The sequence below is a fragment of the Capsicum annuum genome, chromosome 6, assembly GCF_002878395.1.
Source record: "Capsicum annuum cultivar UCD-10X-F1 chromosome 6, UCD10Xv1.1, whole genome shotgun sequence".
In the NCBI taxonomy this organism is placed as follows: domain Eukaryota; kingdom Viridiplantae; phylum Streptophyta; class Magnoliopsida; order Solanales; family Solanaceae; genus Capsicum; species Capsicum annuum.
Window position 1 is genome coordinate 225407979 of NC_061116.1, and position 16867 is coordinate 225424845.

Sequence of the window (16867 nt, forward strand, 5' to 3'; positions counted from 1 at the left end):
AAAAGTAATGACCTATCATAATATTGATTAATTTAATTAAGTCATAACTTTTTACAGTAATCAAGAATGTCATTAATAAATGGAGGTGAACAGTTGTACCTTTAAATCTGCTTTATTAATTTATATAATTAAAAAGTCAGAAAATTTGGATGTCATGAAGATAATATATTTTAATATATATATATATATATATATATATATATATTATGTTGCAACAGATATATTAGCTGATGCAACAGGTTATCTATTTGTTACAAATCATGATATATTTGTTGTAACAGATGATTTATCTGATGCAACAAATATATTATTTGTTGTCCAAAACAGTGTAAAAAAATGATTCCTGGAAAGAACTAATTATTAATAATAATTGTTTTGATGAAATTTTGACTTTTTGAAGAGAGTCGCTACTTAATTTTGAAAAGGAATTTGACTTTTTGAAGAGAGTCGCCACTTAATTTTGAAAAGAAATTAAGAAACCTTTATAAAAGTTACTTCAAACGATTCAGAACAGGAAAATCATTTTAAGTTAGAGATTCTAGATAAGCGGTTCCTATTAACGTTTTAGGAAGGTGTTAGCACCTAAAACGTCCGCTAACTTGCGGTTATCCGGACTGTTTGAAAATCGTCTTTTGATTAATTTCGAAAAGATTAATTTGTTGAAATAGTGATTTGATTTTTTCAAAAAAAAAAAAAGACTTGTGTAAAATAGATTTAGGCGACATAGTAGAGATTTTAACTAAGTCTAAACAAAACTAATAAACAAATAAACACATAAAAAGGGAAGGGAGGAGAAAGTAAAGGATTTAGGCCATTAGGCCCAAATCAACGAGACCTGTCCTAGTCTAGTTGGGCTTCCAACCCATTTCACCTGTCCTAAACTATTTTTCGAGCCTTTGGCTCGAGTCTTGCTCCACCTGTATTAAATACAACTTTGGCTTCGAGGCCGAGATGAATGAATAAATAAATGACTAAATGAATAAATAAAAAGAAGACAATAATAAAAATTGAGACTTTTCAAGTCTTTTAGTGACCTCATCAATGGGTTTTGACCCATTTTCCTTCTTTGTCTATCTTCTAGCACTCGTAAGCCATGTAATGGACCTTGGGTTTAAACTTCAAACTTGACTTGAAGGAGTTAGCCTCATTTACCCATTACGAAATGCAGGAGGAGAGGAGTCCATTTGGACTCGAGATATATTTTTTTTTTGCATGCAAAGAAAAGATAAAAAAATTAATATATGTTCAAGGAATAAAAGTGACATATTTCAAAGTAAAAGAAACTATCAAGAACCAATTTTTGAATGACAAGAATAAGCACACTTGCACAAGAATGAAAGTCAACAAATAAAAAATACAAAGCAAAAGTTTCACAATCATACCACGCATGAGTCAAAAATATCCAAATAATTTTATTTAGCCGCAAAAATTTGAACTTAGCCTCAAAAATTTGAACTTTCTTATCATTTTGAAAATACAACATGCGAACAAAGAAGAAAAATAAAGCTAGCACTTCATATCTTATATGAGGGTTTTGAAATCCATTAAAATAATTAGTAAGCAAATGACAAATTCTTGACTTAACTAATTACTATTTTTATTAAGGCGCAACAAATAATAATAACTATTCTTCCAACATAAAATAAACAACTTTACATGCTAAAAAAAATATATCTACCAACAATAAGTTTAAACAAGACATGAGAATTGTTTTTCAAGTAAAGATCTAAACTTTATCCAAAATAATCAAAGAATAAAGTAAAAAAAGAGAAACAATCAATATTATCTATTCTTTTCAACATAAAGGAAATAACTTTACATGCTAAAAACAAATATATCTACCAACAATAAGTTTAAACAAGACATGGGTATCGTTTTTCAAATAAAGATCTAAACTTTATTCAAATAATCAAAGAATAAGGTGAAAAGGCAAAACATTCAACATTAACTATTCTTCTAAACATAAAGAAAATAACTTTACATACTAAAAACAAATATATCCAACAACAATGAGTTTTAAAAAAGTATAAATACATCTTTTAAACAAAGATTGAAACTTTATCTAAAATAATCAAAGAATAAAGTCAAAAAAGGCACATACAACTATAGCTAGCTCATTTTTATATCATGAACATGAAAATAATTAGAATATCGATATCACAACGTCCTAGGGCCTTCAAGGCCATCTACAACATACAATTCCAATAAATAAAATTATATCTACGAACTATGAAGAAGAAAAAATATGAAGAAAAAAAATAAAAAAGAAAAAAGAAGGAGTGTTTACCTTTTGGGGGGCAGCAAAACGAGACTACGAGCTTCGTTGGAATCAACCACCACCGAAAAACGTCGCCGGCAACTCAACAATTTTGAGAAGCCGAGCAACTTTATGAAATAAAAAATTTTTACTAAATAAAAATAACTATTTTTGTTCAAAAGAATTTTTTCACCTTTCTAGCCTTTTTTTTTCCTTCCTTCTCCCCTCCATTCTCTACCAAAGTAGTGGTGGTATTTATATGAGAGAATGGGGTATTTTTTTTCCCTTTTCCACCAATGTGGGAGAAAAGTATTTATAGGAAAGGATAGAGATTTATTTCTTGTCATCTACCAATGTGGGAGAAAAAGCATTTAGGAGGGTTTTTGGAATGTAAAAATTAAAGATAAGGTGAGGTGGAAGATAATTTGGGGGAAAATAGTACAATGTAGTACAATCTTTGAATTTCAAAATTTGAAAAGTACAAACTTGGGGGGAATAGTACAAGTTGAATTTATTTTTTGGTGGGAATTAGGTAAAAGTTATGAGAGTTCTTGAGAATTTTGGGGTTATTTAAAATATAACCCCAATTGGAATTTAAAATTTAGCCATTTTTATTTATTTTGACCAAATTAAAAATTAATTGACGAATTGCATTGCAATTATGACCAATTTTCAATTATGGTAAAATATAATAGATTGGCTAAATTAAATTAAAATTCGATAATAATTAATACCTTTTTTTTTATCCCGAGCTTCTTGATTTAATAAAATGAATGCATATTTATCCAAATAAATTATTTTTGAGAATAAATTATATTTAAATTAAGATTTTAATTATTTGAATTTATTTTCAAGATAAGCCTTAATTAAATCTGATATTTTGTAAAATAAATATTTAAGTAACAAATTATATAATCTCGTATAACTGAACACGATAGTATATAATCACTACTTAAAATGACAAAATCACGTACGAAAAATATTTTAAATTTTTTTTATTTGGATGAAATAATTATTTTGGTTTATTAAAAACTGAAGAAACTCAGGATTAAATTTAGTCGTGGAGGGCAAAAATTAGGTGTCAACAATAATAAAGCTGAAAAGTCATGACTTATCATAATATTGATTAATTTAATTAAGTCATAACTTTTTACAGTAATCAAGAATGTCATTAATAAATGGAGGTGAACAGTTGGGATTTTTTGCCTAACTCATTCAAGTTCAATCCTCTATAAATAGGTCCCTCCTTACTCAATCGTTTGTTCTACTACACACTATTTATTCCTCGCTCTTGTTACACCTTCAACTACTTTCTCTTCAAGGACTTGATAGCTTTTTCCTGTCTCTGGTAAGTTTTTTTCTTAGTTTTTGTGTAAATATACGTTGTATTACATTACAATACATTCAAATTCTTTCTTTTCTTTACTTTGGTGTTTACGTGTGTGTTTTGTCAACTTATGTGTTTTTTAGATATGGCTGATCCTGTGTGGGATGTCGCTATTTTACGAGATGCCATGAGGGAACTGCAGAAGGAGGTTCATGACCTGCATTGGGAGTTGCCCGCCGTCATAGTAAGGATGCAGCGGAGGGCGCTGCTCTTAACGAATGACATGTCCACAATTGAGGTACAAATAATAATGATGATAATAATAATTAAGCTTTTTTTTTTCTGTTACCTATGTATTTTTTTTTGTTTGTTTTATAAAAAATTATGTTTGATGCACTTGACTTTTTATTTCTTATTTAATTTTCGTGTTGTCTATTTCTATTTCTTAACGAATGACATGTCTACAATTAAGGAATAATTTGATTCCAATATCAATAGCAAGAACATATGAGTTATCTGTTAGGTTTTGTGTGTGACAGGTACTGTATTTTGTTGTTCGAAACATATTAGTGATCTGATTAAATAAATTATTTATCTGTTGAAACAGATTACTAATCTGGTGCAACAAAATATCCATCTATTCGATTCATAATCATATTACGGGCACCTAGAACCCTTAAACATGAATCCAACATGAGTCTATTGTTACAACAGAACATTTATCTGGTGCCGCAGATAATGAATCTGTTTAAACAGATTGCTCTTGTATTGCATTCATGTTCGCGTGCAAACTATTGTTGAAAAAACAACACACTAGCAGTCTCCTCTCAAGTAAATTCCAAAGTTGAAAGTGGTTTACGAAACAAAATTTGACATAAGAATTTGGTCAAAGAGCAGCAGTTGGGGTAACAACAACAACAACAACAATGGTCAAAAAGAAGAATATGAAGTTGATAATGAAGTATAAGATGATGATAATGAATCAAAAGATGATGAATAAAGCAGCAGCAACAATGAACAATAAATATCGCGAAGAGAGAGAAAATAACAACGAATGGGGAGAGAGAAAAAGATGCCTTTTTTTCCTTCGTTCCTCGTTATATATTAACTAACATTTGAATCAAAGTATAAATTTAAAAACTTGTGGGTTATTTTGAAATTTTTCAAACTTTCTTAAACCATAATAAAGTAATTGTCACCTCTACTCAATTATTAAGACTTGTGTCACTTACACCTCATTTTAAAACTCTTTTGTCACCTGTGACCCAAACCCCCACTTGAACTAATAGCCATGATAGTTACAAGAACTAATGACAATATGAGTTATAAGAACTAATGATCATCTTTACTACAATTTGTATCCACAAACTCAAAAAGATAATGTGGTGAGTTACAAGAATAATGACACCACTTTCTCCACTTTATGTTTATAATGTCATGCATTTTAATTTATTTTAATCATTAAATGCACCAACAAAAATTATAAAAAAAGAAAGAAAGAAACAAACTATATGACTTTTACCAAAAATATTTTAGAACTTTGAATAAAACAACTCAAACTTCATATTAATAAATAAAGTTTTAAGAACAACATTCAAGTTAATGTATTGCAAATAAATGTTTTTAACATTTTATTTACTAAAATTAATCTTTACTTTTATTAATAATCGTATTAATATGTGAAGTTAAATATTATATGTCAGAACTTTAAATTGTTATTATATTATTTTTTATATATATGCATATATATTTAAGAGTTTTTATTAAAATTTAATTTTAGATCATTAATTTTATTGAAAAGTTGATGTCTCTTTGATTGGATCAGCAAACGCACGCAAAATATTGTTTTAGTGATTTATATAAGGGAAAATTTCAAAAATAGCAACTCTAGAGTCTTAATTGTAACTTTTCTAGCAATAGTTTCAAAATTACAAAAGATAGCAATATGTATTTTGTATTTGAGTAAACTGTTGCTAGTTAAATACATATACAACAGAATATTATGTTCCCAATATAACGCAAATCAATTTCAGTTTAAAATGAAAAAAACGGTTTCCTAATTTCTGGCACAATTAATTGACAGATGCCCTTACCTTTTAAAACTCTTTTTTTACACCAATGTTAAATTAAAACAATTAATTCAAATTCAAAAAATATTTTCAATAATCAAAAACTAAAATCAAAATGCAAAATACAGATTCAAATTTTTAAAAATAAAATTTAATCAGTTAGAGTTAAATAAGGAATGAAACTGTTCCTTGATTTATGCCGCATTTAATTAAACAGATTCCTTTATCTTATATGACTCTTTTATTTTTATCTCAACCGTTAATTTACATCAACATAATTCAAATTCAAACAACAATTTTCATAAACAACAAATCAATGCTAATTCAAAAAACTAAGTGCTTCCAATATTTTGATGATCTTCTAAAATTTTGAAGAAAATATTGAAAATACAACTCTCCAATTACAGGTATCGATAAACAAACTTGATTATGTTTGTGAATTTCATAAAAAAAAAATATCGCGAGAATTGCTGAAAAACTTGCAACAAAGTTGCGTAATAGTCGTGGAATTCCAAAATTTGAGATTGTATATGAATTCTATCAGTTCTCAAAAAAATGGTTTGAGCGAATTATTTCTTTCAAATTTAAAGTTATTCATGTCGTTATTTAATTTGAAATTTGAGATACAATTATTATACGATAAATTTGAATTTTAGTCGATGATAACTAGTATTAAAAAAAAATGTTCATGTTTGTTGGAATTCGTTTTGCATTTTTGGATATATGAAATAGTTATTTTTAAAGTACGTATTTTAACAGCTATATGTATTTGACTTTATATATTTTAACAGTTATATGTATTTATAATATACATATGCAGTCTATTTATGTGTTCACTGTCTGTTTCAAATGTTTCCAGGTATATGTATTTATATTATACATAAGCAGTAATTTATATGTTGTAATGAAAATACATATGCATATCATAAATATACATATTAACACTTGTAATATACATATGTTATTTCAGAATAAATACATTTGATAAACTGGAATGATTTGAATTGTCAATTATTTTTTAAAAATTATTCTTGTATTAATAATTTCAGGTTATACCAGCCTCAGAGTATGTCGATACAATCCACGACATGGATAAATATTTTATTGTTTGTCTTAAGGAAAAAAAATATTCTTGCCATACATTCCAATTGGACGAGATACTGTGTGTGCATGTTTGTACAGTACTTGATAGCAAGAGTTTTCAAAAGGGACCATATTGCTATTATCTACACAAGCTAAAAATTGTGTTAAGAACTTATGATCTTCTCATTTATCCTCTACCACACAAAATGAGTGGATAATTTCCACAGGAGATATTGGAGGAGATAGTTTTGCCTTCAAAATACAAGCGATCCCTGGGAGACCTGCAAAGAAGAATCGTGAAAAATCTAAAAGAGATATGTTTGAAAAAATAAATAAAAATTATTGTAGTTCATTCATAATAGACGTTCATGTAGAAAATATAATAAATGATAAATTTATTGATGTATTCAGTCAAAAAATAATTGCTTTATTTTTTCACTGATTATTATATGATTCTAAATTTTGATATTTTTTTTTAATGTTATTGAACTTTTTGTAGTTAAATTGTTGCAAATGCTATCATTAAGAATATAGTATACAAGACGTGTAACATCATTTATTTATATTTAATGAACTGTACGTTACACAAGTCAAATTTTTAATCTAAAAAAAATACATATGAGAATCTAATAAAAACCTATGCCAATCTATAAAAAATAAGAATAAGTTAACATACATTTATGTAATAAATAAAAGTAATTAAGAATACATAATGACTTATCAATTACATAACTAAAACTTTAAATACATTTTTTTTAAAAAAAAAACATATACATTAATCATACATTAATATGCATTATTCATAGATATATATACATATATGAAAAAATTTATGAATAACTCATAAATACATATGTATTAAACTGGACAAATACACATAAATATGCATGACCAAAAAAGTATATATTCAGACAAATATATATATATATATATATATATATACGCATTTCTGGTAAAATACTCATGTATTAATCATAAATATATACGCATCATAAAAATATATAGACTTATGTAAAACTATACAATAATTATGTATTATTCAGAAGTATATGTGATGAAAAAAAGCGCATACATTGTTCAAAATACATATGCATTACTCAAAAATACATATGCATAAAATGAAAATACAAATGCATAACTGAAAAATACATATAATGACTGAAACATACATATTCAATGCTGAAAATTATATTCAAAACTAGAAAGCACATATTCATACCAAAATATGCATAACAGTAGCATAAACTAAGCACGAACAACTGTATTTTAGAAATTTAAACATAAAAAATCTAACAATTACAACAAAGAAAATATTAAGATATCAATTTTCAACATTAAAGTGACATATGAAACCTAAGAAATATTCAACTAAATCTTAGTCTACCTAAAGTTCATTATTGTAAAATACAACAAATTCAAAATAATCTTCAAATATCATAAACTTCAATATCTTCTCTTATCCCAATATCCCTAAGATGCCTCATTGGTGCTTCATCATCACTTTGTGCCTTCTCTTCTTCTTTTCTCGAACCATAATGCCACAACATTAAAGCATATCTCGTGCGAAGAAGATCTGGATCAAAATCAATAGTTGGAACACCGTCAACAGTTGAAACATACACATGAATTACTCTTGCCATATATATTTTGAGAACGCAACGCCTATACAACATAAAAATACAATTATATGTCTAAACAGTGCATCATATGTATTTAAGAAAATACATCCTAAAAGTTACATTACTAGTCAATATCTAAGTTATCAACACATCAAAATACAAAAATTATCGTCACCTGATGTATGTAAAAAATACATTTCAACAAACAAGAACTACATATTACATTCAAAATGTAATAACTATCAAATACAACTTAACATCGAATAAAATTCTTAGAGATAAACATAGAAACACATATCTAAATTGAATGTATTTTCATAATCCATATTAGAATTATATTTCAACAAAAACATATGTATTTTGTGAATACATGAATTGTACAATTAATTTTCAAGAACAGAGTATCACAACACATATACAAATTATATAACAAATGTATTTTCAGAATACATAATACACTTCTATATAAAAATATATATACAAAAACCTGGCCATTGATAAATACAAATATCTTACACAAATTTTAGTACCATACCTCCTCCACTTTTTCTTATTTAGATTCATAATCTGATGCAACAGGACTTGCAATTTTACTACATTCTCATTTTTCATCCAATTTTCTCCTTTTCATTGATTTTTGAAATTTTATAGATTTTGGGGATGAAGATTTTGTCAATGCTCCACAATCTTTTGGGGATTGTTACAGTGCTTCGATCTCAACTCTTCAACGATAACACCTTCATTAGCCAGAATATTAGTAGAACCCAAGTTAAAATCTTGGTCTTGTGTTAAACCAAGACTAAACGATGGTAGTTCATCGGAAACTAAATTCTTCGATTGATTTTCTCTAACTGAACTACTACGATTTGCATGTTGAGACATTATACATCAACTCGTATTATTTCAACAGAAAAAAAATAAACCCAAAAAAACGAGTTTTGCAAATTAATTTTGAAAAATGGCGACACTAAAACACCTTAACAGAAATTAAATAGAAAAAAAATAACATGCATTAACTAAATAAAAACTTACCTTAAAAAGTGGAAATGATCTTTATCAAGATATGGAATTTCATATGGAATTTGAAAAAAAAAAAAAAAAGAAAGTTTAGGGGAAGTGAAATAGGTAAAATAGAGTAAAAATAGGGAATTGAAAATAAGAGAGTAGATTTCACGTGTTTTTAAGAAAAAAATTAAAATATTATTAATTGTAATTTTATTTGTTATTTGTTATAATTAATATTTTAAGGTTGGTTTCATTTATATAATGACTCGCAAAGTACCCACCCACCACCTGTCACATTGACCATTCTCCTCGCCTATCCCTGTTCCATTTTCCCTTTTCTCCAAAACAGGACACACAAAGACCCTCTTCTCTTTGCTCGACTGGAGAGATCTCTTCTTTGGTCGAGCAAAAGTAATATTCAATCAATCAAGAATGTCGTGCGAAAAGATTGATGGTATTGCGAGGTGGTTCGGCACTAGTGTCGCCTCGGCATTCTTCGCTTCATTGGAGCGATGCGCTTGTGTTAATCTAACAACTTATGCCTCTGATGATGAGGAAGAAGAAGACTCTAAAGATCGCCCTCTCTTTATGAACACTTTGCCTTCTCATGTTGATCCTTGTTCTGGTATTAACAATTCTGCTGTTTAACTTTTCTGGTAATTTCATTTACCATCTTTTTCTTTTTCTTTTAGCTACAGAAAATGTATCTGTTGAGATTACCGAGGAAGCAAGAATAAAGAATAAATATATATATTGTTAATTGTGTACAAGCGTTGCGGGACACTCGGACATTTCATTTTGATTATGCGATGTGATTATGTGTTTGGATAAGAAGATGTGAAGGACGCGTATTAGGGTAGAAGGTTAGCAGGGAGTCGAGTGTTGGTGTTTGTCATAGTACTAGTCGCATCCTTGTAGTTCTGGCTCTTGATCATATCTATTGCCATATGTTGTTTATTGTGTTTTGCTTACCATGTTATTGTTTCTTGTGTGTAGGCTTGCACTGCTTTCCCTATTAATTGTATGCTTTCTTCATTATTTTCTTCTCCTTTTACTTGGATTTGTGGCATTTGGGTCGATGGTCTGGCCTCTCTACCTCGTACGGTAAGGCATACATACATTCCACCTTCCCCATATATACCCTGGTGAATATGTTGTTGTTGATTATGTGTTTGTATGATTACATATGGTGTTTGGATCAACTTTATTGTATGGGGTGGAGTATTGATCAATCAAGAACTTTCATGTTCAAAAGATATAGGTGGTGCAATTGGGGATGTTGAGATGAACATATTAAGAGCGATAGGATTAGGAATGAGGACATTCGAGACAAAGCCTAAATAGCCTCTATGGTGGACAAGATGAGAAAGGGAGGCTGAGATGGTTTGAACATATGAAGAAGAGATGTGTGGATGTCGAGTGAGGAGTTGTTAGAGATTGGATATAGTGAGGATGAGCAGAGACAAAAGTATGCCGAAGAAGTATTCAGGAGAAATAATTAGACAGGATATAAAGTATTTTCAGCTTATTGAAGACATAATCTTAAATAATACATGGGAGTTTGTGGAAGTCACAAATAAATATGAAAGATTAATAGGTACTTGAGAGTGTCTTAGAACTAGCCTATTCTTTTATTTGGCTTTTATTTGGCTTGGTGGTAGTGTAGAGCACCTTGTTTCTCGTAATATTAGCCTATTCGTGTAATCTTTGGCTTTTGCTATTCGTCTACTGTTGTTTTCTATGTTTAGATATTTGCACCTTCTTGTTGTTTTTATGGGTCCTGCTTATATGCTCCACACTGTTTTGCTATTAGCTGTCATATTTTTCTCCACTATCTCTTGTTTCGTTTAATTATTATTTTGATTTATTTCACTTGAGTTGATGGACTTTTAAAAGCAACTTTTCTACCTCTAAAAGGTAGTTGTACTCCCCAAATTTTAGTGACTATGTTATGTTATTGTTGTTGTTGTATGATTACATGCACAAATGTTATCTAGTATCATGAATATATTGGGAATAAAATTTTTGAATGTGGTGAAGTTGGACTGTGACGGACTTAAAGCTCAAAGTTCAATTGAATTAATAAGAGGATTATGGGACCAATATCAAAAACAATATCCATTACCACCTGTCCCATGTTTGATGTTCTTCCAACACCCCATAATAAGTGTCACATTCACTTTAACACCTTATAATAACTCTTTTTAAAAGTTTTTAAATCTGTCTTGTTTTTATTCATTATTTTTTTATTTTCTTCGTCTCAATTTATATGTATTAATTTGATTTGAAATTCTTTTAAAAATAACTTTATTAATTTATAGATAAAATAAATAATAAATGCTTGTGTAATTATATATTATTTTATTAAAGATAAAATTGATATTATGAAATCTATTGTTGTTTTAGGTAATAAATAAATAAAAAATGATTCGTATAAGTAAATATGAAGAAAATTTTATTGAGAGCGTTATCACCTTAATGGATCCTGCAACGTATGATTTGAATTAATTGGGACTTAAATACAAATATTGTGGGTGAAAAAAAAAGTACGGAGTAATTTTTAAATATGCGTATGTTTTGTCCTTTTGGGACTTGTAGTGGAAGCAACTTTAACGAACAAATCTTCCGCCTTCGAATATGCCACTTGGACCGTCTTCGCACTGCAGTTTTTTTAAATTAAAAATATACTCTTTTTGTCCACAAAAAAGATAAGGCAGTCAGAAGTTTTTAATTAGAATAATCAAATTTCTGTTTCAAATTTGAAGAGGACTATTTCAGAAACCTTTTTAGTATAATCTTTTTGCAATTCTTTTATAGAAGATTCATAAATACATACATAACACACTACATGGAAACTTAGCTAGTGTTAAACATAAATATAAATTACAGTTGATTTTAAAATATATCTTCAAATATTTATTTGATTATAAAATTTAATTAAATTTTAAAAATTTGATCTTTCTAAAATTTTTGGACTTTTATGCACCAAATTTTATTTTATTTTATTTTTTAAGTAAAATATATATACGAACTCAACTTGCAAATTTTTAAAACTCAAAATTTCATTGTTCAAATTTCAATTTCAAACTCTATAGTCAACTAAACCTTTTAAATTTATTTCTTTTTGTAAAATATAATGACTTATAATAGGATGACCACATCATCTAATGTAATTCACTTGAGATTTGATGAACATATTGTTATTATTGTTTTACTTTATTTGTCGTTATTCGACTTGGCATAATCTAATAAAAAAAGGAAATTATTAAAATCTGGAGCATCAACTATTTCCTGATACTTATCCTTCCATTCAAAAAAATAAAATAAAAAAGAGAAGATATTTATGTCATTATTTTATCCAATTTTAAAAAAATGTATTCTTATTTTTAAATGGATTAATAAAAATAATTCATGTTAAATAAGGATAATAAAGGTAAATTAGAGTAAATGTTGTATTATATGACTTGTTTTCTCGATTTCACTTGATGAATTTATGTGAAATAATTTAATTTGACATGAAATTTAAAAAAGGAGAAAAACTCAAATAACTGTTCATATAAGTTCTAAACTCAAAATAGACATATTTTATCTTGACAAACCTCATTATAACCGATTTTGTTATTTTTATTAGTCCGTCTACATAATTTTACTAATTGTAGGATTTTAATTTTATTTACGTATTTGTAGAGATAAGGAGAACATGTAAAAATGAGTATTATATTTATGGCGTTTGAAATTTATAATTTTTTTTAATCAATATTAGATTTTTGTGTTCATTACTTTAATTCATTTTATGTAATCATGTAGAAGTATAAATGAATCTTATTAACTTGATGCTTGCTGATGAGCTTAAACCGGAGAGAAATTACTATGAGCATATATATGCATAAAAAGTAAGTAATAAGATACAATATAGTAGTATATATCTTCAATTATATGGTAAAAATCTAATATCCTTCTCCCTTCATCACTCTTTTTTACAAAGAAATTCCTTTTTAAAGAAGAGTCATAGGGAAAAAGAGAAATCTCTCTGAAATAATTGGACTTAATTAATGTCTACTAATTAATTCAGTCTTCATTATTCATATTATCATATGTTCTTGCCTTCTAGCCAGCGGGTGTAGAACGCCAACGCCTCTCGTGGTTTGTACTCCGGCACAGTGTGTCCAGATCCCTGAAGATTTTGTGTCGAAAAAAAAAGAAGGTATATGAACATTACCAAAATGAAAAATATTTCTTGATATGAACATAGATCTACCTACCATAATAGTCAGAAAAGTGAGGTTGTTAGCATAACCTTGTATGTAACTGCACAAAAATTTGAAATGGATTTTACAGAATGAATTGGAGCGCGTTAGAGAAGTTAAACGCGAACAGGATTTAGAAGATGAAAGACGCGCAGACATACCCTGCAACTTGTTCATTCACATACCAAGGCCTCCATTCATCCACGATCGGATATCCAAGTGAACTTGTCCATTTTTCTGAACCAGTGTATGGCACACACATATCGTGATCCCCACTGCAAAAAAGAAGAACATAATCGTTCTGCACAGGGACGACTAGTTTTCTTTATAGGTGTTTACATAACAATACACGAGTAATTCAAAAGGAGAGAGAAATGCATATCGACAAGTTATAAAGAGACTTGGCAATCCATTGAACCTGTATATGAGTGCCCGATATCCCCGATCTGTGAGGTTTTTGTGATACTGAATCATGCTTCCAGAATCATGACTGAACTTTAAGTTGTTTGTGCATAGCATCCACGGACCTGTCACAGTTTTCTGTTGATTGAACAGTGAATCACCAATTCTATTTTATATTTTGGAGTAAAGGCAAATCATGATCATCTTTTAAAGCTAGTACAAGATCGATGAGAAAATTGTATCTTACTTGTTCAGCGTGAAGTGCTTTACGGACTTCTTCATTGTTTAGCCACACAGTTGCAACACGATCATCCTTCACATTTCGTATCTGATTATGTGCCTGATAAAGAGAACAAAGAAAAGGAAACAAAAAAAATCAGGAGTGACTTACTGTGCAAGCGACGTTTCCACCATTGAGAAGCTCCGGCCAAGTTGGGACAAGTCCCTCTCTTACTGGAGCTTTAAAAGGCCATGCACGGCCAAACATTCTTTTTCTGACTGGAAGAGGCCTTTCTGTCTCACCTAGTGTACGAAAGCTCATTGGCAATTTTGAGTTATCGGAGGTAATTCCACTAGGTTCTTTGCTGTGGTAACACGGTTCTAGAATGTCATAAACGTTTAGATCCTTAACATCCTGCAATACACGAAAAGGTGAATTTGGGACAATACAGCAGCGCAATGAATTGCTGTCACGACAACATGAATCAAGTATGACAGAATAACACCTTACCTGATCAATTTTAGCTAGCTTTTCTTTACAATTCTTATCCACTGGTTTGTAGAAATTTCCATGACATGCAACGGTAACTTCCTGAGCATGAAAAAGAATAATCAGGACCGGTTGCTAATAGACACAGAGGCAACGATTATGTTTTTGCTGATATATTGGAGTCGTAGATGTATAAACATAGCTTAACATTTCTTTCGTAGAATCTTCTTTGGTGGATTAGAATTGATCACTATCTTCTGGCGATTTCATCTATGTTTGATAAACTTTCTCACATATACCTAAGCTAGTAAGCACTTGAAAGAACTAAACACGAAGAAGCAAATACCTCGTATAATTTATCTGAAATGAGGCCCATACCATGTTGAAATGGAACAAGAGCATTACCGTCTATTATTTCATCTGTCACGCCATTTCCCACCATGTAACCCTGTGCGATAGAACATAAAGAGCTAACAGCCCAGACAACTAGTTAACACGTGCAAATCTCGAAATGTATATACCTTAAAGTTGATAGCAGGCTTTACTCCAGCATCAATACCTAAAACATAAGCAGCGGAAGGTTAATTTGTTTAGCCCGAGTGCCCGCCATCAACCAATACATGTTCATTTACGGTCCAGATTACCTTTTACTACTTCGTGAGACAGAGTTGGTATATAAATTCCAGCATAGGACTCTCCAGATATGTAAAATGGGTTCGTGAGGAACTCCGGATAGATCTCAAACCACTAGCACGAGCATCATTTAGCAGAACCATGAATGAGTCAGGACATAGCTAGCTAAAAACTAGTAACTTCAACTATCAAACCAAGTTCATGTAATGTTACCTTGAGGAGAAACGAGTGGCTATCAGATGCAGTCTTTAAGTCTCCTGTTACATAGTCGGATTTATTTCCCGAGTAAGAAAATCCAACACCAGCAGGAGAGTCGAGATATATTACACTGGAAACCTGGAAGAGTCAAATAATGTAATTATATTCATAATGAGTGCCTAATGAAATGCAAGCGTATGATCAAGTAGAATTAACACAAATAATAACCTTGGACCAACTGTATGGATTGTTATGCAGAGAAGGCAGGCTATCATTTGTCTTTCCCAACTCAAAACTAAAAGGTCCTGCAATGTAAAGAAAATATATCTTCCTTATTATAAAAAAACAAGAAATATGAACTACATTTCCAACTAAAGGAATCAACTGTTACACGAATTGTTAACTTTTTTCTTTAAAAGACACAGGCATTTTGGGTCCCTTTTTCTGGATCAAATTGTTATCTACAACTTCACTGATAAAAAGCGCGGCTCATTGGCTTTAGCCAAAATTCGTATATGAAATGTAATTTTTTGTAAAGGGGTTTCAAATGAACCACATTCCGGCCCTAAGTAGAAGTAGAGTTGTTACCATTCTCAAAGACAAAGCCATCAAAGCCTGAACAGCCAGGTCCACCATTGAGCCAAAGAACAACTGGATCCTTTGATGGATTTCTTTCAGACTCAACAAAGTAGTAATACAATTTCTTGCCATGTTTTTCGTCTATGGTAACATACCTGAGAAACCATTACAAGAAATATTCAGAAAAGTACAAAAATCACAATAACAACCACACTAACATGCATAATTCTACCAGCGGGTCTGCGGATAATGGTGCATATATGCAGCCTTACCCTATTCTGTAAAGATAGAGAGGCTGTCTCCGATAGACAAAACTCACCACCACCACAACATGGTATCTAGTGTCATCCCACAAGTGACGTCTGGGGAGGGTGGTGCATATACAGTCTTATCTCTAAGAGAGACTGGTTCTGATAGACAAAAATCTCCATAATTCAAGAAAAAATCAACTTTTTTTTTTTCTAATCACAAACAGAAAGGTTGAAAATGAAGAGAATAATACAAACCCTGCATAATGTTTTGACTGAAAATTGCCATTGAAGCCAGGGATTTGTGATACCAGGGCACTTTTAGGTGCCCCTTCTGTTACCAAAAACAAAAATGCCAAGAAACTAATTAACACTATATTATAGTGTAAAAAAATGTTTTCTCTTGCCATGTTTGATGATATATCAAAAATTATTTCTTTAATGTTCTCTATAAAACAACACAAATGATGAGTTTTTATAGTCTGAGAGAA

General features: G+C 29.7%; 1 protein-coding gene across 1 annotated transcript; it reads right to left on the bottom strand.

Moving 5' to 3' along the window:
• Positions 1–13216: 13216 nt before the first annotated feature.
• LOC107875366 (serine carboxypeptidase-like 20) lies at positions 13217–16827 on the bottom strand. Its single transcript, XM_016722064.2, has 14 exons — positions 16635–16827; positions 16138–16283; positions 15778–15854; positions 15565–15687; positions 15363–15465; positions 15240–15277; positions 15065–15166; positions 14740–14820; positions 14401–14643; positions 14257–14322; positions 14026–14147; positions 13769–13882; positions 13623–13668; positions 13217–13534 (listed from the first exon to the last, which is right to left on the bottom strand). Exons 1-14 carry the CDS (start codon positions 16784–16786, stop codon positions 13451–13453), a joined length of 1497 nt encoding a protein of 498 aa, XP_016577550.2. The 5' UTR covers positions 16787–16827; the 3' UTR covers positions 13217–13450.
• Between the last annotated feature and the right edge of the window lie 40 nt (positions 16828–16867).